This window comes from Aspergillus brunneoviolaceus (assembly GCF_003184695.1).
Source record: "Aspergillus brunneoviolaceus CBS 621.78 unplaced genomic scaffold BO95scaffold_2, whole genome shotgun sequence".
NCBI classification, from domain to species: Eukaryota; Fungi; Ascomycota; class Eurotiomycetes; order Eurotiales; family Aspergillaceae; genus Aspergillus; species Aspergillus brunneoviolaceus.
In genome coordinates this window covers 557,347-576,681 of record NW_020290732.1, presented here as the reverse complement: position 1 = coordinate 576,681, position 19,335 = coordinate 557,347, and the positions used below count along the sequence as shown (strand labels likewise).

At 50.4% G+C, this 19,335-nt stretch overlaps 5 protein-coding genes across 5 annotated transcripts; 4 read left to right on the top strand and 1 right to left on the bottom strand.

The window, feature by feature from the left end:
* Positions 1 to 822: 822 nt before the first annotated feature.
* Positions 823 to 4,895, top strand: BO95DRAFT_458543 (DEAD/DEAH box helicase; the record flags this gene model as incomplete). Its single annotated transcript, XM_025588561.1, has 13 exons — positions 823 to 859; positions 935 to 1,435; positions 1,513 to 1,871; positions 1,932 to 2,518; positions 2,574 to 2,672; positions 2,731 to 2,800; positions 2,853 to 2,976; positions 3,028 to 3,058; positions 3,109 to 3,248; positions 3,359 to 4,181; positions 4,243 to 4,428; positions 4,484 to 4,634; positions 4,842 to 4,895. The coding sequence occupies 13 exons, from the start codon at positions 823 to 825 to the stop codon at positions 4,893 to 4,895; spliced, it is 3,162 nt and encodes a 1,053-aa protein (XP_025447710.1).
* A 171-nt stretch (positions 4,896 to 5,066) lies between these two features.
* Positions 5,067 to 9,369, bottom strand: BO95DRAFT_449004 (uncharacterized protein; the record flags this gene model as incomplete). Its single annotated transcript, XM_025587920.1, has 8 exons — positions 5,067 to 6,286; positions 6,342 to 6,784; positions 6,834 to 7,091; positions 7,154 to 7,259; positions 7,323 to 7,883; positions 7,947 to 8,321; positions 8,386 to 8,866; positions 9,310 to 9,369. 8 exons carry the CDS (start codon positions 9,367 to 9,369, stop codon positions 5,067 to 5,069), a joined length of 3,504 nt encoding a protein of 1,167 aa, XP_025447709.1.
* A 1,549-nt stretch (positions 9,370 to 10,918) lies between these two features.
* Positions 10,919 to 13,682, top strand: BO95DRAFT_449003 (arginase; the record flags this gene model as incomplete). Its single annotated transcript, XM_025587919.1, is given in 7 exon segments — positions 10,919 to 10,944; positions 11,294 to 11,321; positions 12,653 to 12,815; positions 12,835 to 13,126; positions 13,150 to 13,266; positions 13,385 to 13,528; positions 13,550 to 13,682. 7 exon segments carry the CDS (start codon positions 10,919 to 10,921, stop codon positions 13,680 to 13,682), a joined length of 903 nt encoding a protein of 300 aa, XP_025447708.1.
* A 1,079-nt stretch (positions 13,683 to 14,761) lies between these two features.
* Positions 14,762 to 16,041, top strand: BO95DRAFT_492400 (uncharacterized protein; the record flags this gene model as incomplete). Its single annotated transcript, XM_025590702.1, has 3 exons — positions 14,762 to 15,124; positions 15,271 to 15,898; positions 15,964 to 16,041. Exons 1-3 carry the CDS (start codon positions 14,973 to 14,975, stop codon positions 16,039 to 16,041), a joined length of 858 nt encoding a protein of 285 aa, XP_025447707.1. The 5' UTR covers positions 14,762 to 14,972.
* Positions 16,042 to 16,496: 455 nt separating this feature from the next.
* On the top strand, positions 16,497 to 17,939 carry BO95DRAFT_437934 (uncharacterized protein). The gene is made up of 3 exons (XM_025585392.1): positions 16,497 to 16,815; positions 16,878 to 17,008; positions 17,058 to 17,939. The coding sequence occupies exons 1-3, from the start codon at positions 16,524 to 16,526 to the stop codon at positions 17,811 to 17,813; spliced, it is 1,179 nt and encodes a 392-aa protein (XP_025447706.1). The 5' UTR covers positions 16,497 to 16,523; the 3' UTR covers positions 17,814 to 17,939.
* The last annotated feature ends 1,396 nt before the right edge of the window (positions 17,940 to 19,335 follow it).

The following is a 19,335-nucleotide window of genomic DNA, read 5'->3' as shown; positions in this document are numbered from 1 at the left end:
CCTACAACCCTAAAAGAACGTGCGTGTGATGCAGGTTCGGCTAGTGCCGCGCGCCGCCTGAACCGAATCGGCAGCGAGGGTGCCGACTCGACCGCCAAAATTTCAGTATTCCATCAGGAAAGCCAGCAGAGCGGGCGGCGGATGCATTGATTGCGGATTCTGGACGCCGTACGCCTGCTAGTCGGATGATCTTGTCTTCTTCCAATGCTGCAAGTTGATAGAGGAGATCTAGAACTCATCCAGAGCTGTGCTTAAGCTGGAATGGGTATGGAGTTGCATGATTGCACTGGGATGGCGGAGATTAAAGAAGAAGAGAAGGAGAAACAGAAAGAGAGAACAAAAGAAGAAGAAAAGATTATATTGAAGTGATGGTGATTTCTTTAGTTTGAGGGGGTTGCGTAATATCGGCGTTTCTGGGCAATCCGGGCCACGTGATCGCACCAAGCGAGTTGCCCACCTTGAGAGCTTAGCTAGTTCATCGAATAATCAACCACCAAGGAATCGAGAAATCGTTCCACATGGTCCATTCTCGAGCTTCAAAAAGCCGCTTACAGGCAATATAGACCAAAGAAGCAACACGGGCGGTCAACTGGGCGGTTTTGAACACATTTATACACATTGCATTGAAAGTAATAGTGAACACAAAAAAGTAAAATGAATGGCACAGATCCCGAGTAATTCACTGTTAGTCATATCTAGTATTATTTGATTTTAACATTGAAGAGTGCGATGTCCCAATCATCCAGCCAGGGCGTGGCGCAGTCAACCCTTCCTCGACGCTCAGCCATCTGATTGGTTGCCTGTATGTGTGTGCTGGTCAGCATGATCCCTGCTGTGGCTGTGACCACCGCCAGGCGTGGTGCGTCAGACAGCGGTTGAGCTGAAAACGAACCTGCATTTTACTAAAGCCAGATCTGGCCCCTACTTCCTACAGTTCGACTCAACATTTCCCCAGACTACGTGGAGCAGGTCGCAAAACGGAGATTTCGAGAGCTGTCGAGGATAGTGCCGATGGCTTTGTCGCGACCAGCAAGCAAGCGCCTATTGCCTGACGATGACGATGATAACGATGGGAGCAGCATAAGTAGCAAGCGGGCTTGCTCCGAGACGCCCGCAGAGAGTCTCACTCATGCTATCACTACTCCAAATGGCGACTGTTTCGGAGAGCAGCCGTTTGATGACCTTCCAGACCCTTTCGGGTGTAACGTGGGCGGCTCGATTTGGCCACAACAGGGTTATCCGGAGATACGGGTGGAGGATCCGTATGGGGCACTAATCCGGGACTCAGGCTTGGCATCTCATCCGTCGCACGAGGTGGATATCAATATGTTGGACAGCAATTGGAATGCATGGCGGGGGGATAATCTGGGGTTGGACGTGGAAGATCGCCAGGGCGCTCTTGATGCTCCAGCTTTGCAGGACTTGGGTCAGAGTGGTAAGTCTCTCGAGTGGGAGAAACGAATTGTCTCTAGCACTTCCTGCGCTCAGGCTAACATCATATCGGTCGGTAAGGACAACAAGGCGTTTCTTACCCTATAACGGACATGCGATTGGCCCACCAGTTGCCGGGGTGCGAACAAGGCCCAGCAGATTTTCAGAATTTTAGCCCCGATCTGGAATTCACGGGAAATTCTGACGTCCAGGATCTATCGATCAAACCTGACTTTAACTGGAACGCAACTAAAATGGAGTTATCCGGTACCAGTCCGGGTACAGATGAGCTTCAACCCAAGATCATGGGCAAGTCAAAGAAACCAACGAGTGATGCAGACGAGGAACAGTACCGGCCGTGTCTCAATAAATGTCAAAGCGAGCCCGTCATAAGCGTTCAATCAGCGGACGCAGTGACATGGGACACTTGCTTTGGAGAGGTACACACAGAAAAACGCCTGTCTCCATCTATTTCCTGTCGCAAGCTGACCGTTCCCTAGCTCATCCTCGAACCCACCTCCACATTCAAGGACGACGGAAAGACAAAAAGTCGAAACCGAAAGTCAGCCCGCGTCGATTTGACAACCCTTGGCGGGGTCGTCAAATTGTCCTTCACGGATACGAAGAAGTATGCAGGCATCGTCGTTATGCCTGCGCTAGTGGACCTGCTGAAACAAAATCGTGTCAGATTGGTCGGCACACTGTTCGCCGCTCTAATCGATAAAGAAGCTGGGACTAGGGAATGTCAGAAACCAGAGCTGAGAGTTATTGTCTACGGAAGTAACAATGACAAAGATTCGGTCGGGACCTGCTTATCGGACGCAGGCATGTACCTGCAACATCCCACAAGCGTGGAGTATGACCCCAGATTGCTATATGTGAACCCACAGTATCTTCTGCGACCTGGGGGTGAGATGCCTCGAATCGATGAACTCAGGATTTCCGACGATGAGCAGGGCTCGCAGGTTTTGGAGAGGTTGAATGAAGGGGTCAAGAGTGAGCTATTCCGGATCCTCGACACGGCTAGCACCTATGATGGGTTCTATGAAGCTTGCTCCAGTCCAAGGTTGGCGTCGATTCTGAAACCGTAAGTGAGATATTCGTGTTGGTAGCCGAGCTGAACACTGATTCCTCGATTGCAGTCACCAGGAAGTGGCAATAGCAATGATGATGGAAAGGGAGTCCGGAAAACTGGACGGTCTGAAGTTCCCTTCCATCTGGGAAGGAATTGAGGGCCACAAGTACGTCAATAGCCGCACTAGGGGGTCAGGATCGCTGATAGCCGCTGACTGGTGGCAGATACCGGCATAGAATCACGGGGACTATCGACACAGACCCTAGACCGATGCGTGGCGGAATCCTTGCGGATGTGAGTTAGTGGTTTGTACCCTGCAATGGGACTGTGTCTGACCTATGTACAGGACATGGGCTTGGGAAAAACACTGAGTCTTCTATCATTACTTTGCTGCTCCCTCGATGCCATAGATTGTCTACAATCACCTCTCGACAGCCCTCGGGCGACTCTGATCATTACACCGAAGAGCAGTAAGTTGAAATACTTCATGGCTTACAATGAGTCGGGACTGACACTCAAAGCTATTCCGGGCTGGGAGAAACAGATCAAAACGTAGGCGCTCACTTGGCATGTTGTTGTTTCACAGCTGACCTTGGGCCCAGACACATCAAACATAACCAACTTCGGTACTTCATATACCATGGCGCAAACCGAGGCAAAGTCAAACCTTCCCTGATACGCGAGTACGATTTTGTCATTACAACGTATGATACCATACGCCAGGATTGGCGGACAAAGGATGGTTTAAGCACAGAGACTCTATCGCATAGTTCTAGATGAAGGTAAGCGTATGATGAAGTGGCTGAGATGAAGATATGATATAGGGCTTGTTGTGATCTGACTTCAGCCTAGCACATCGTATCCGAAGCCGGTCCTCACAGGTGTTCAAGGCAGTGAGCTCCCTGAAAGCGCACGTTCGATGGTGTCTCACCGGCACACCAATCCAAAGCTCTATCGACGATTATGGTGCCCTCTTGAGCTTCATGCAGATGCCGGTCCTGGAGACCAAGTCCGCATTTGATTATTGGATTGCATCGCCGGTGAAGCGCCAGCAACCGGGCTATATCCTGACACTCCAAGCGCTCGTGGCTGCCACAGCTTTCCGGCGGACCAAGAAGACGCTCGATTCCGCCCTTCAGCTGCCGAAAAAGGTTGAAAAAACCGAATTGGTTCACTTGACGGCCGCAGATCGGGAAATATATGACTATTTCAAAGCGAAAGCATCCAAGACGGCAGCGAAGCTCTCTGGTGAGGCTCAGGATCCTGGAAAACAAGCCGGTGCAGATACGACCCTTGCACTGATTAACATCCTGCGGCTAATATGCGGTTATGGTGAGCGCTTGCTACCTAAACCCGCGCTCGAGCTATGGCGCAATCGATACAGAGATGCAGATGCGGTTATTACCAAATCTTGTGAAAGTGTAGGCTTGAATGAGGAAGACTTTGCCTCCGACAATCGAAGCTCACCGGCTCGTGTTAAAGCTGTTGGTGGCAGTGCCAAGCCTGGGGGCGTGTATGATGCTGCGGAATGTACAGCTGACACTCCTGCTCAAATGCCGATGGAGGAATGTCACGAGTCTTCTTTTGACTTATCCCCGAAGACGATAGCATTACTCAAGAACTTGGAAAGGGAACAACGAGACACATCGCAATCAGGTCTGAGGCCTGTAAAAAGGTAGGCCGCGAAAATTCCGCGCTTACAAACGAGAATTGCAAATTCACTAAGTGATCAACAGTGTGGTTTTCAGTCAGTGGACCAAGATGCTAGATCTGATAGCTACGGTTCTCCACTCCAATAACTACAACTATGTTCGTCTCGATGGAGGGTCGACTTTAACGGATCGCCGGCTAGCGCTTGAGCGACTCACGAGGGACGAGAGCTGCACGGTGATGCTGGCCAGTATTGGCAGTGCCGGAGAAGGGTGAGGAAACGTGTATACGATTTCCGTGCTTATTCGGCTGACGGAGGATTCACAGCATCAACCTGACAGCAGCCAACTCCGTCCACATTATGGAGCCTCATTGGAACCCAATGCTAGAGGCACAGGCAGTTGACAGAGTTCATCGAATAGGCCAGTCTCGCGAAGTTTCGGTCACAAGATATCTCGTTGCCAACTCCATTGAGGATGTATGTATAGACTGTACCTTTCCTTCTTCAAACCGCGCTGATGGGGTTTCAGTACGTTCGTTGGGTCCAGGAAGACAAGCTAGCAGTCATCCACCAGTCGTTGGCTTCCGTTCCAACGTCAGGCAGATCTTGACCATAGGCGGTGGAAGGTATGTGGGGTATCGTTTTAGAGTGCTTCCTTGATACATATGACTGAATCTGTTTCAGAAGCTACAGGATCTTCTGGGCATGGCACCATCAGCAGACCCGATGAGCGATTGATGAGAATGTTATTCGATGAGAAACTTATCTTGCACTCTGTGCTGCCTGCCTGGCTATTCAATATTGGATTTGTGACCATCCCCTCATTTATGATACTTGCAAGACCATGGACTAGTGTGAAACTCGTATTCAAACGTTGCTCCTCGTTGAAAATTCGTGCTTGTGGCATATTCAAAAAGCGGGTAGGTTCCCATCTATATGGGCTTTGGCCTGTTTCACCAATTCGTCCCACGAGGTCCCAAGCCAACGAGATATCTCCTTCGCCCCGATCTGGTTGGATATAATAACTGAGGTTGAAGTGGGCTGTGCATCAGCACCATGAAACAGAAGAAACTTGACAAATTCGGCATTTTTCGCTGTAGATCTTCGGGTTGCATATTCGAGTGCCAAAATCTTGCTACCTTTGACAATCCCATTAACATTGGCTCCATGTTGAATCAGGATCTGCCCGAGTCTTAGAGAGCAAGTTGTCTTGGCAACGTTCTTCAACGCCTGTGAAATCCAACTTTGACTGAAATATGACCAAACCGAATCCCACAGTGAGACTAAAAAGTCCTCTCTGCCCGGTTTGCTTGCTGTAGCACCGATCACATCTTGACTCATGACTGCATCGTACAGTTTGAGAGGGGCTTGGCATTCTGCATTTCGAGACATTGCAAACCATCTGCGGCCAATATCGTGCATCTCTGCCGAATCGCACCGTGCGAATTCTCTGCAAACAAATCGTAAATGTGCATAATATTTGTCTTTTATTTTTGCATCAATTAGCCAGTTGAGAACGTCAGTATTCGAAGCCAGTATAGCTTCCAAATAAATGTACTGTGATTCGGCATATGGCAAAAGTACTCCCACGATTGATGCAGACCCAATTCTTCCCAGTATCTTTCCGAGTTTGTAAGAGCTGCTGGATACATACCCAAGTTTCGCCCCCAATTCAGTAGGGGCGAGGGAATTGATAGCCTCAACATCGTTAGACCTGACTAGATCTAGGATAAATTCAAACTCGTCTTCGGGTGACATATGGCTGTCGTGAAGAATGTCAATCGAATCATTTGGCTTTCGGTGAGCTTTGATTGCATGCTGATCTCTCATGTTCGCAGACAAGAATCCAATTCTTGCATACTCACAACCTGAAACAGGACATTTCCAAACACGAGTATGTTCGGCTTCATGCCGCTTTTGTATGGCGTTGGACTCAAACCCACGGCGTTGGAGAGGACAATTTAAATACCCGCATTTGTAGGGCTGTAAACCGAAAACACGGTCGAGGAGTCCGAATTGGCATCCGGCATTGTTAGAGCTGGAAGTACACCGCACTTTGCCGATGTATTGATAAAGCCGAATTGATACTTGGGATGATACCAGTGGATCGAAATCAACCCATTTCGTTTCTAGACATATTATCATCTGCACATCGGGCCAACAGCTGTGCGATAAGGGGCATACCTTCATTGAGATGATACGATTCTTGTGAGCACATATAACGGAATCGATAGATGTTGTACAGAAACTGGTAAAGTTCTGGGTGATCTGCTTCAAAGTTATGTAGAAATGAAGCTTCTATAAGGCGTCCGTCATCCGCCGCGAGCGCGAATTGATCATTCCTGAGCGTAGCCATCAACATATTGAGGCAATTAAAAAGGCTCGAGGGGGGCTTCGCATTATTCGACCAGCGTAGGTAGATCTGAAGGACTTCAAAACATCTCTCTTGCGCATAATAGTGCAGCCTATAACTACCTTCAATGAGATGCTGGGTGAATTGATCGTCATCGCTGACGACATCAGGATTGTGAGATCCCTGACAGAAATACGTAATGCAGGTTGTGGCTAAGTCGAAAGTTCCATCGATCAAACTGATATGGTCGGTTACGTCTGTGCTAAAGAAATATCTTGAGTCGGTTAGCTATGTGTTCAGCGCCACCATTGCAGTGTGCTTACTCTTTTACCGTAAAGTGAACAAACTGTACGTATTCGCCAGTAACCTCAACTATTGGTCCACATAGCTTGTTGAGATTTGGAGCTGCGCTCAATGTTCTTCCTGCATTGAAATTGCCGGGCTGAATACTCAGGGCTTGCTCCATCTCCCGCAAAGTCAACGGCGTGGGTGAGCAGCCCACCCAGGCTAGAATTCTTCTGGCTTTTGCCTTGACAGATGGCGGTCGTAGATTATTAATCCGAAGTAGAATTCGAGCATAGCTGTTTGTTTCACATGTGAGCCTTGAGCATTAGTTATTCGCAGCATCGTGTACGAGACTCACGCGCTGTCCAAATCTTCTGGTAGAAGGCTCAGCTCTTCGCAAATCTCCGCGACGTCGTCTAGCAGCTCAATACTGCTCAAGACAACCTTGGCATATAAGAACATTCCTAAGGTCGGGTCAATCCCATATTAATACCTTTCTGATACATCAGGTCGATTATCTGTCTTACCATTGGCTTTTGAAGCTAGCGGCTCCATGGATTGGCGAATTTGCGTCTGGACGTCGGGTGGAAATTCACGACTTTCAAACATCTGTCTCAGCTGCTGACTTATAAATGCCTGAATACCTTCCTCGTTTCTTTTGTCAATTCGAATTGACTCCGATATCTTTTCCAAAATGGCAGCAATGTCGCTCTCTCGCCGACTGCTGATGAAGACCCGCGTTTCGGGGCACTTTTCCGACAAGACTAGAAGCTGCTTGAGGAGAATCCCACGCTCAGGCTCTTCGATCTCATCCACACCATCGACAACCAAAAATGCGGGACCTGCACAATTCAATAAGTCTCTGAGAAGCCCAATAGCAACAGTAACATCACTCCGGATGCGGTCGTGGGTGGAATGGCAGAGCACATCCTGCATATCCTCATTTCGTCCTGCGAGCTGGAATATTAAAGAGTGCAGCACGCTCAGAGCTGAGGTACTGCTACTGTATGTGTGACTCAGGAAAGCGAAGGCCGTGTGGGCTACTGTGCGTGTCTTATCGATAGCTAAGCTGGCAAGAAATGTTTTGCCTTCACAAAATCTCTGGGTGTCAGTCTCTTCGGCAGACAATGGGGCCTTCGAAGTTCACATACCGGCACCTGGAATGCCTTGAAGCCAGAGAACGGGCGGCGTCCCAGCCGAGAAATTCAGCCAACGGGTGAAAGCCTTGTCCCTAAGCAGCCATGCGCCCGATCCGTCGCAAATGCGACCATGACACCAGTTCAGCTTGTCATCGTACATCCTCGGATTGACATCGGTTTTGATCACATGAAACTGCTGTAGTCGCTGAGCACGTTCTTCCGCTTTGAAATGCTCCAAGGCCTTCAATCGAGCCTCGTGTTCCTCGCGAATGTGCTCTAGACGTACTTCATTCCGCATAAGCAAAGAGTGTCTTTCGATATGAGTCTTGACCAGATTGATACGGCCTCTCTTACGAGGCCAGACAGACTCGAAAAAATACTTCCATCCTATATCGGGAATTAGCATCACATTTGAGCTCAGATCCTTTAGCCTCCCACCATTTATACGTACGCGACATGGTGAAGAATTTCAACCCCACCTGGTAAAAGTCCAGGATATCCTTGAAGAACAGCACCATCAGATCATAGATACGACTGTTCTGCGCGAACAAGACCGCGCAATCCTGGAACTCCGGCAGCAAGACCCCGATATCGCCCGTTATTTGAAGGATTGCATCAAAGGACTGAGCGAGAACGCTACTCCACTGGAGCAGCAGCTTGATCGGACCCCAGATCAGGGCCATGATTTCCGGCTTGATTTGGACAAAGTTTTCAATTACTGCTGCGTAGTCGCGGAGACGGTTCAGGTAAGGCTCGATCTTGGCCAGGTGTCGCAGGTGCCCCTTTCTGCCTTGTTCGGCCTGAAGCTGATCGGTAAGGTCGTAGACTTCATCGATGGAGGTAACGGAGAGGATCTTCTGGTAGACTGCGTCGTTGTTGAGGTTTGCTTTGAACTCCTGCACTGCGGCATCGAAGGCGTTCTGGATGAGACTCTATGCAGCAGACATTCTCGGAATGCTTCTCACTATGTTGCTCACGATGAATAGTTTGCTTGAGAAGAATTTGTGGAACTTTGGCTCAGTGGTGATGATTAGGCGCCAAAGACTGCTCGAGGCTAGCGCTGTGGCTGTGTTGCATCAGTGGGTAATAATCCCTGTCACTTTGCTCCAATCAAGTGTCAGTTGTAGAGCCATGTCTAAGCCTTCGTCGGTGAAGTTATCTTTCATGTATATTTCTTTTTCTGGGTTAAGTAAGCGATGGACTATGCCTGCCGCCGTGCCATCTAATTTGATCATAGCTAATCTCCTTACGCATAATCTCCCCCAGCAGCGTAAAACACTCAAAATAGCTGTACACTTGGTTTTATTATTGCTCTCATTCCCTCTGCTGTTTACCCTTCTGCCTCTGGCATTCATCATTCATCAACGCTACTAACAGAGAAGCCCTGGGGCCCTTGTTGGTTGGATGGGTGGAACAGGCCCATGATATTTTTCATGTTGTTGTTAGGGTTGGGCGATGACACTCAGTTTCGGCCTGAAGCATTAAGTGTGCAGTCAAGTACAGTATATGAAGGATGGGGCTGAGCAACAGTCGGTTTTCAAGTAATGGCGTGGTAAAACCCCTGTTGCGGGGTGGGATACAAGCTTTAGCCTTTTAAAACTGAGCACATACGACCACAGGGTGTGGAAAACAGGGCTTCCCGTCCGCTCAGCCGTACTTAAGCCACACGCCGGGAGGTTAGTAGTTGGGTGGGTGACCACCAGCGAATCCCTTCTGTTGTATGTTTTGTGCATTTGTTTTTTCTTTCCCACAATATATCTCACCTTTTATCTTGTTCGCCACAATTCACTTTGCTTGGGTCCAAGGGATGTACATCCTCACTTTATACAATTGTTGCTAGAATCGGCGCTTGTTTCAAATGCCTGCGCGACCAACCGGGGGCCCGAGCCTTATGATACTTGCTCGTCTAATTCAGGTAAATCATTTTAAAACCTGTCATTTTAAGATTATAAGTCCTGTCGGTTTATATACCCTGGGGAAAGTTCATGTGACACATAGACACGTAGAAGAGAGTATGAACAGAGGACGCTCTTGTTATATACTAACACTCTAATGTCAATATTATCGCGGTGGATCGTACCGGTGGACTCCTAATCCAGCTGGGGCTGCCTCGTACGCTGTAGGTTGTAAGGACAGCGTGTCCAATCGCATCATGGCGAATAAGCTTTCATTGGTATATCTGACAAGGCCACGCATTGACAAATCGCAGGACATCTCGTTCTACATGTGCGAGATATCCTTTGGCGGTGAAACAAGGATTCCCACTTGCGTGGTCCATTCCAGTCCATGATCTTTGCTGGCATGCTACACATGGCATGAGCCGGGATCTGACGATCGATCAGCCTAACCCTCTATTAGGCCGAAGATCCGAGGTCCCGATTTTATGGTGGGGCATACCTGTACGGCGCCAGCCGGCTGTGTCTATATCCGATATTCGGGACAGAGGAGGCAGCGGCGGAGACGGATATTGTAGTAGTGCAGTATATAGTGCAGGGTGCCGAGTGGCCCGAGTAATAGGGGCCAGTACCAGGAGATACAAGACTGTGTAGCTAGACCTAACAGTACATACGGAATATGTACATAAAAATATGCAAGTTCTACATGTATATGGAGGGCAAGAATTCGCCATCTCCTTGAAGAGATTCAGATTGAGGCATTTATGCAATATCTATTGCTCCTGCCCTTCTCCCGCCTTTGCTGCCCGGATCAACCGCATATAATATTCCTTCTCGTCTCCGGTCACCTCATAACCGCTCCAGCGTCGTGCCCACTCCACCATCTGGTCCCGATCGCACCCGCCGCCACTGAAAGGGTGCATCACCATAAACTTAGCGTCCGACTCGCGCGACTTAACAGAGAAGTCGTGAAGGGTGAAGTAGGCGCCACCGGGCGCGCTGTTGTGGCAAAAGTAGGCAAAGGTGTACCCTTCGGTCTTCAGGAAGACGAGATCATCGTTGTCGTTGCAGGCGAGCGTCCAGCCCGTCATGTTGACCCCGGTTCTCCATTCAGGGTGGTCATCGCTGTCAGCGAAGGCGTTCCCTGGACAACTTAGCATTTGCGTCTGAGAAGCTAGGGTGATCCGTGGGGCGGGTACATACAGGCGTAGTAGATGCCCCATCCCAGCGGCCCGAGGCCGACCCCGAGTTCCCGCCAGTCGTCGTCGTTCATTCGCCGCATGATGCTTGAAAGGGCTGGTAGGATGGAAAGAGTGAGAATGGAGAGTTTTGTTGCACGAGTAGGGAGGCAAGAGAAAGGGAGGGGACTCGGTGGGTTTTTATGTACTGTACTGGAGCAGGCCTTGGGAAGCGGTGTCGGCTGTGCACAGCGACTCATGTTCGTAGATCGGTGATCAATTCGAGAGTGATCTGCAGAATAGCAGACGTGTCTGTATAGGAGAGTGGCGTTCATGTCCCACTGCAATGGTACCTACAAAGATATCCCCCGGGAAGAATGCAGCTGAGCAGCCCCACCATGATCCACTTGACTCACGAATCCCCACAGTGTGGCTGAACTATTGTCTCATGTGCTGCATCCGGCGCTGAACGAACTGCCGATTGAAGGATAGATGACCGAGAAGCTAGCAGAAATACCCCGCTGATCGAAAGATCTCATCCGGCTATGGGTGATGATATCGTGAACTCGCCGTAATGGAAGCAGTCGAATCCGCAGCAACCAGGATCCACTGTTCCATTAAGCTCATGCCACATGCGAGCCAGTTCGAGTCCGGAAAAGACGATCTCACCGACATCAGACTATTTCTTCAGATAAATCGGTAGAAGAATAATTAAAGGACCTGATTTACCAGCAGTGGCGAAATGTATTTGTCCGTAGGTAACTAAAGCAAGTATTAACGGATGAGAGTAGGCATTGGAGATAGAGTTAGATTGATCCGGACGGGTCTGGTCAAACGTGATGGCCATTCTACAAGCCGCAGGTGAACAGACAGCATGCGGGCACGGACAGCTCCAGAAGGGCCTCTATTTATCATGACAAGCATGCTGACATGGCAGCTTAGGTCAATCGCAAGAACCCTCTGCCAGAAACCCTTATCGCTGACCGCCTACTGTGGGAATGGGACAAGGTATCTATCCCTCCTCGAAGGATTCCACAGTGTAATTGGATACCATGTTTGTAGGATAGTCTTGACTATCTTCTCATCTGACAAGGGGTGCCGGATGACCAGATGGTACATTTTATGTGCACACACCCGACGGTTTGCGAGGCGTTCCGCACAGGGAGACGCAAAGCTCACCAATTGTATCGAAAGCGGGGACTGAATGTTCCCGACGTTTGGCTTTTACAAGACTTAGGTACTTCGCTGGCTGGCCGTGATTAGACGGCGTTGCAAGGTCCGAGCATCAGATGGTTGTTCCTCTGTGTAAATTTGGGGAAGGGGGCGTGAACTGCATATCGGTTACCTTGCTTTTCTTGACCTCCTACTGTGATTGTGCATAGAATCCGTTTATCACCGCGGAACCCTAAAAATTTGGGATCGAAACCGCGTAAACTTAACTTTAAGAGCGGGTGGAAAGCGAGGGTGGAGCCGCCTCGACCGCTAAAGTTCATTCGAGCCGAGCCCGCAGGGACTGGTATTACATATAAAAAAATGCAGTGTTCTTCAACTGCAGCGTTCTTCAACTGCAGCTAGTCTTCCCGAAGAAGACTCCATTCGCACTGGGAGGGATGGTTTACTGACGGGAAAGATATGACTCCTGCAGCCTCGAGCCGGCGCCGAGAAGGGACCGGAAGCGATCATGCAAACCGGGGTCTTTCAGGAGATCGCTACCAAAGCCAACCTGGCCATCGATTTCGATGTCTTGGCGGCTGTACCTGCCACCGCCGACCACACAGAGGCGAAGGAAAAGGAGGAGGGGGGACTGGGTAAAGCGACCGCGCGAAGTGAGTGCAGCGGTGCAGCGCGTGAGCAGTGCAGTCTACCAGCACGCTCGCCGAGGACGGTTTGTGCTGACGGTGGGGGGCGACCATTCCATCGGGGCGGGGACCGTCACGGGGACCGCAAAGGCCCTCCGCGACCAATTCGCCGGCCAGCAGCAGCAGAGACAGCAGGAGCTGGGTGTGCTCTGGATTGACGCGCACGCCGACATCAACACCCCCGAGACTAGCAGGAGTGGCCGCCTCCACGGCATGCCCGTCGCGTTCGCGTCGGGCCTTGCCCCCTGGCCCCAGAGCGGGTGTTTGACTAGCTGGATCCGAGCCACCGCATCAATTTGCGGAGGTTCGTCTACATAGGTCTCCGGGATGTCGACGAGGCGGAGAAGGAGCTCATTGCCCGTCATCAGGTCAAGGCCTTTACGATGGAGGATGTGAACCGGTAGGTTTGTGCTTGTTTCTTTTCCTGCGCCCCAACTCCCAAAACCGCCGGCGATAACCACTTCTGAATATAGAGACCTTAGCTAATGATCACAATGGTTTTGCTGTGACTCCTTTAGGCTGGGAATTGACAAGATCATGGACGCCGCCCTGGATCATCTGGGCCCCGACACGCCGATCCACGCCTCGTATGACATCGATTCCCTAGACCCGGAATGGGCGCCTTCCACCGGGTTCCCGGTGCCAGCGGGACTGTCGCTCGAGTAAGGGGTGCGGGTTGCCAGGCGACTGCAGGAATCGGGGAATCTGATTGCATTGGACCTGGTGGAGATCAATCCCGACATCGTGCCCTCCCGGCTGGATCTGACAGTCAATGCTGGCTGTCGGTTGATCAAGACTGCGCTGGGAGTGGAGTGAAGGTGTTTTCCAATGCCACTGAAACACTGCGCAACATTTCATGGGGGCATTCCGATGAAGTTGTTGTGGAGAGGACCCCGGTACAACTGCGGCACCTGGTGTTAGCTATTTTATCTATCTATTTTTCTTTCCCTTCCTTAGAACAGATGAGATCGCCCGCCCATCGCACGGATCAGACTTCCTTGAATCGCAGAGCCATCCTAGCGACACGGTAACAAGCAAAGAGTAGAAAATCTCCGAAGTCCGGTGGACATGACTACAGCCGTAAACCGACTCCTCTCTCGCCGAGGATTTTGGTGACCACGGATGGCCAGTCGAAGCAAAGGAATAATGAAGGGTTAAACATCCACATAATCTATAAAAACCACTCGTCCCCGTCTACCAAGTCCATCATATTCTGGCTGAATGAGAATACGATAGGAAGACATGTGCATAGACTTACCGCCCGCACAACTCCGGAGGAAGAGAGTCTCCGATCGGGTGACATTCTAGCCCTCCCGGATGATTGAAGGAAGTAAAATTGAAGTAGATGTGAGTAGAGTGAGCAAACACAAAGTTGAGTAAGTGGGTAAATAAGTACGTGAGTAAATGAGTGAGTAAATGAGTAAGTGAGCAAGTGACGGAAGAAAGAAAGAATGTAAAGAGTAACTTGACATTAGTTAGTTAGTGAATCTCGGCTCTTTGTAAGCCGCCGTGATCCGCGGAACGCAAGAGCAGCGCTAAACACCGAGTAGAAAGGATTGGTAGGATTTATAGGATTGATCCACAAGTCTCTGCATCTTGGGTCGCCTCGCGTTCTGCGGCTTGCGCTTGTTGAACTTCAAATTGAACTAATGGAATGAATATGTAAAACATTGTTTCGATGTAATGAGTCCCCACTCCCCACTCTGCACAAAGTTGTTTTCATACCTTCACCTTTTCGGGGTCTACAATTTACATAATCCCCGTTAGAGAGTCAGGGGTCTCGATTTAGATATAAAGGCTGTAAACAAGTAGCCGAATATGCCCAGGTCTCCGCGTTCCATAGTCTCTCTCCCGACTCAGCCAAACCCTTTGCAGAATCCGAAACTGCACAAATTCGAACTGATCCGTGTTCACAAGACATCAGCTGGGTAGAGATGGGTCTCGAGTACGAAGACGCTCCCAGGAGAGAAGCGCACGAGCACAATGCAAACTCTTTTCGGGCATGGGAGAAAGAAGAAAAGCCCCGACCTCGTGCACCACACTCCGCCATTGCCGCTAAGATCCGAATAGAGAATCTTTCGATATGCGACTCCAACAGAATACACCATGCAGGTCGTCGCGATCGCCGCCGCATTGGCTTCCGGCGTTGGCATGGCACTGGTGAATCTCGTCTTCGGCCGATTGATCACCCTCATCACCGCGTATACCACGGGCGCGTCTTCGGACGAGGCCTTTCGAAGGGACGCGAGTCGCTTGCCGTCAGTTTCCTACTCTACCCTTGGCCTTGCCTAGGGTATCCTGCAGATTGTTCATTGGAGGATCGATAGACGCTGACCAGCCCGCCGACCAGCCTCTCCTTCTTCCTCATTGGCCTTGCCCGGTTTGCCCTGACGTATGGGTACAGCACGTTGCTCACCCTGGCCGCGTTCCGCCTCACCCGTAACATCCGCCATGCATACGTCAAGGCGAGATTAACACAGGAAGCGGCCTTCTTCGACGCGGGATCCGGGGTCGCCATCGCCACGCAGGCGCTCTCCAATGGCCGAAGCATTCAGACCGGCATTTCCGAGAAGCTGGGCCTGGTGTTTCAGTCCGGGTCGACGTGCATATCCGCCGCGGGCTTGGCCTTCGCCACCCAGTGGAATTTGACGCTCATCTGCAGCTGGATCGCCCCGGCTACCTTGCTGGTGATGGGGGTCACCGCCGGCCTGGACGCCTCCATCGAAACTCGCGTTTTGAAGCTTCAAGCACAGGCGGGATCGTGGGCTCACAGCATGCTCGGCAGCCCTCGGACACTCCACGCCTTTGGGCTGCGGTCACGGCTGCTGCGAGAGCTCGACACCCTTCTGCGGCAGGCCCGTCAGCTCGGACACCGGAGAAGCCCGGTGTACGGGATTATGTTCGCGGGGGGATATCCCATTGCTCATGCGGGATTTGCGCTCTGCTTCTGGCAGGGTGTCGAAGAATGTACGCGGCGCAGAATCTTGACCCGCGGCAGCCCTATCAGCTTCATGGCGCTGTTTCTTCTGATGGTATTCTCTTATCTCACTAATTCTGCTAAGCTTAGGCAGATTTATTTAGTCATAAATTGCATTAGCTTTACTCGAAATATTGTACTATTAGCGTATTTGAGGTCGAAGGGATTCTTTTGTTAGGGTTGGCTGAGGTTGAGTAGGTGTTTAAGTAGGAAACAGCCTGTTGGGCAGTAATAATCATTGATATAAAACCACGATAGAGATCGGATTATTCAAAATTAGGCCCGGTAGCTCGCTGTACAAACAATGATAGCATGCTATTCTGTTCATCCAGAATTAATCCAGAACAAAGCCGCATTCCAAAGATAGCCCGAAAACAACTTCCAAAATATGCCACGCTGAGAGGAACAAGACAAGATCATCGCGTACCATACAATTTATAAGGTATTGTACCTCGGAGAGGATGCTGCAAACTTTCGTTGATCACAATTCTCCATCGAATATTGTGTTTCATTGTGTGTAATCTCATTATGATTCATTCTGACTGCGCCAACTGCGCGGGCTGCCCTAACCCCAAAATAGACCCCGCCTGGAATTCCCGAGACCTTAAATAAATTCTCACAACGCGGGGAAGTGCGACGACACCAACCGAATCCTCCCAACACTTGACGACATAATATCAATGGCGACAGGGTCTCATGCCATTGTCTTCGGGGCAGCTGGACTGCTCGGATGGGCGACCTTGAACCAGCTGCTCTCGGAGTACCCCTCGCCAGGCCAATTCTCTCGTATCACTGCGGTGCTCAATCGGCCCGTCGCAGAGCCCGACCTCTGTTTGCCTTCAGGGCCGAACAGACCTTCTTTTGAGCTAGTTTCGGGGATCAATCTGCTACAAACAAGCACAGATGATCTGGCGAAGCAACTCAAAGAAAAGGTCCCCGGCGCGGAGGGGATAACCCACGTCTTTTATTTCGGTAGGCATTGGCCGGAAACAGGGCTGCGATGACGACATACACGATATACTAAGATGAATCAGTCTTTGCGCCATTCAACGACGATTACACTCAAGAGTGCACCCAGAACTGTGGAATCATGCAGCGACTAGCTGACGCATTAAACATCGTCGCCCCAACGCTTCGATCGTTTGTGTATTCCGGCGGATCAAGAGTAAGTAGGCATTTAGTCAAATAACAGGAGTGGAGGCTAACATCAGCAGGGCTACGGTATCTACAATCCCGAGGGTGTCTTCCAGCCACCACTCGAGGAATCCATGGCCGACAGCCTGCCGGAAGACTACGCCAAGACCGTCGCATATCCGTGGTTCAGAAAGATTTTGACCGAGGCCAGCAAGGATCGCAAGTGGACCTGGACTGAGGTCTGTCCGGATGCCGTGGTTGGGTTTTCCCCCAACGGCTCCGCGTACTCCCTTGCTCTCCACTGGGCGCAGTACCTTTCGTTATACGCCTATAATCACAGAGGACCCACCGACAAAGCGGTAGAGGTTCCGTTCCCTGGGAGCGAAGCTGGGTATCGGTCGCTGTATACGCCTGTGTCGGGTGAGATTCTCGGTCGCATTGCAATCCATGCCGCACTGCATCCAGAATCATGTGGTGGGAAGATCGTCAACATGCTAGATAGCGATACGCCTGTCAGCGCTAGCGACCTCTGGCCGGGCATCGCGGCCTGGTTCGGGCTGAAAGGGGTGGGACCAGCGGAAGACGACACTCTGAAACCAAGTGAATATATCGACCAATATCGCCATCTGTTCGCTCAAAATGGGGCTCCGAAGGCACTGACCTGCGGGGTTGGCGAGGGGAAGAAGCAGCTGGATTCTGTTGGGTGGTGGCTCACTTTTGACCGACAGTTCAGTTCCAAGAGGTTGAGATCGGTGGGATTTACAGAGCAGCGAAATCCGGTTGATGGCTGGTTGGAAGCATTTGAGAGATTTCGGGAGGCGGGAATTATCTTTTGAATTTTTGTGTCGCAGTACTGTTATATGTACAGCTGCTCAAAAGATTCTGTTTGGAATTGTAATTCCGAGAATGAATTTATGATCCCAGCTTGCCTTAGTACTATCAACGGTTGGTATCATTTAACACACCACAAACGTTCCAAGGACCATAGCATCTTGATACTAGCGCCACCCACCTTCCACTATCCCACATATTCTCGGGTGAAATCAACTCCATTCGTAGCGATTCTCCCTGGATTCCGTACGACATGATATGATATGCGCAAGTTCAAGATCGTAAACCTCTAGTGTCGTTCCTCGGAGAATATGAGAGTTTGATCCTTCCAAGTGGCTCGTGCGGTGGTTAGGGCTTGAAAATCACGTTCCCAACACCAGCAGCCATCATATGCTTTTATTGCTTCTCTCTAGTATTTGCAACACGCCTATCGCGGGTAGATGTATTTTGCTAGGCTTTCGGCTTTTACCAATATTTATCAGTGGCCGAATTCCTGTCCAGAACGGACATATCTTTATCCACAAGAAAAGAACCTTAAACAGAGATAGGTCTGACTCTCAACTTTGTCGAGGGCCTGGTGACCATTAATGCCTTCAGAGACATCAGAGCCCGCTGCATTTAATCTGTGACTGAGACTTCGCCTGTTGAAACGTTGTGCTCCACCACGAGAACGTGCTGTCTTGCCTCTGCATACCTCCCTGGAATCCGTTGGAGGAGTTGAAGACGTCCAACTATGGTCTCATAGATCCATTTTCGAACCTGGTGCCGAAGCTTAAGTTCGTGTTCCAAGCTGTCAGAGAGTAAGCCCTAATGAATGACACCTACGCGCGTTCTGGCCGCGTTCAAGCCACACGCCGGGAGGTTAGCACTTGGGTGGGTACCTAGTCACCACAAGCCAATCCCCCCTTTAGTATGTGTTTCTCCCTGATTCTTTTGTGACTGCTTGGGTAAGATCATTGCATTTCAGTTTGGCTACCAGCGAGCCGAGCTGTAGCACAATTTCAGCTTTTTTTTTTTTTTTTGCCTACAGCCACGAGGAGAAAGGAGCCGGCTGCTGCATGACAGTTCCACATGGCGTCCAATTTCCTTGACCCCACACCGGATCGATTTCAACTTCGTCGCCCACGGAATCAAGATTCGGGCCGCGTCGTGACTCGCCGTAGAAACTGCTGATCGTATTCGGTACGGGCGGCTCCACCACGCGCAACTTGGCCCGCCAAGCGAAGGGTTCGAGTTATCTTCCTTGGCTTTTCCCGAAGATCGACACCGCAGATCCTGCTTTTTGCTCCCCCTGAATGATCAATTTCCTAATCCGGATCATGGCTCGATAACTCCTGATGCGCATCAAGAATCACAGATGCGACCGAGGGCGATAATAGGGCTGGCTCGGGAGCGAGCGTAGGCCCAGACGGCTGAATCCATTTTTTCTCATGGAGATTTGAAAAACCAATACATCAGAAGCCTCAACATAGGCGTAAACAGAGGATGAAAATAGCCATGTCTGGAAAATGGAAACTCTAGACCCTC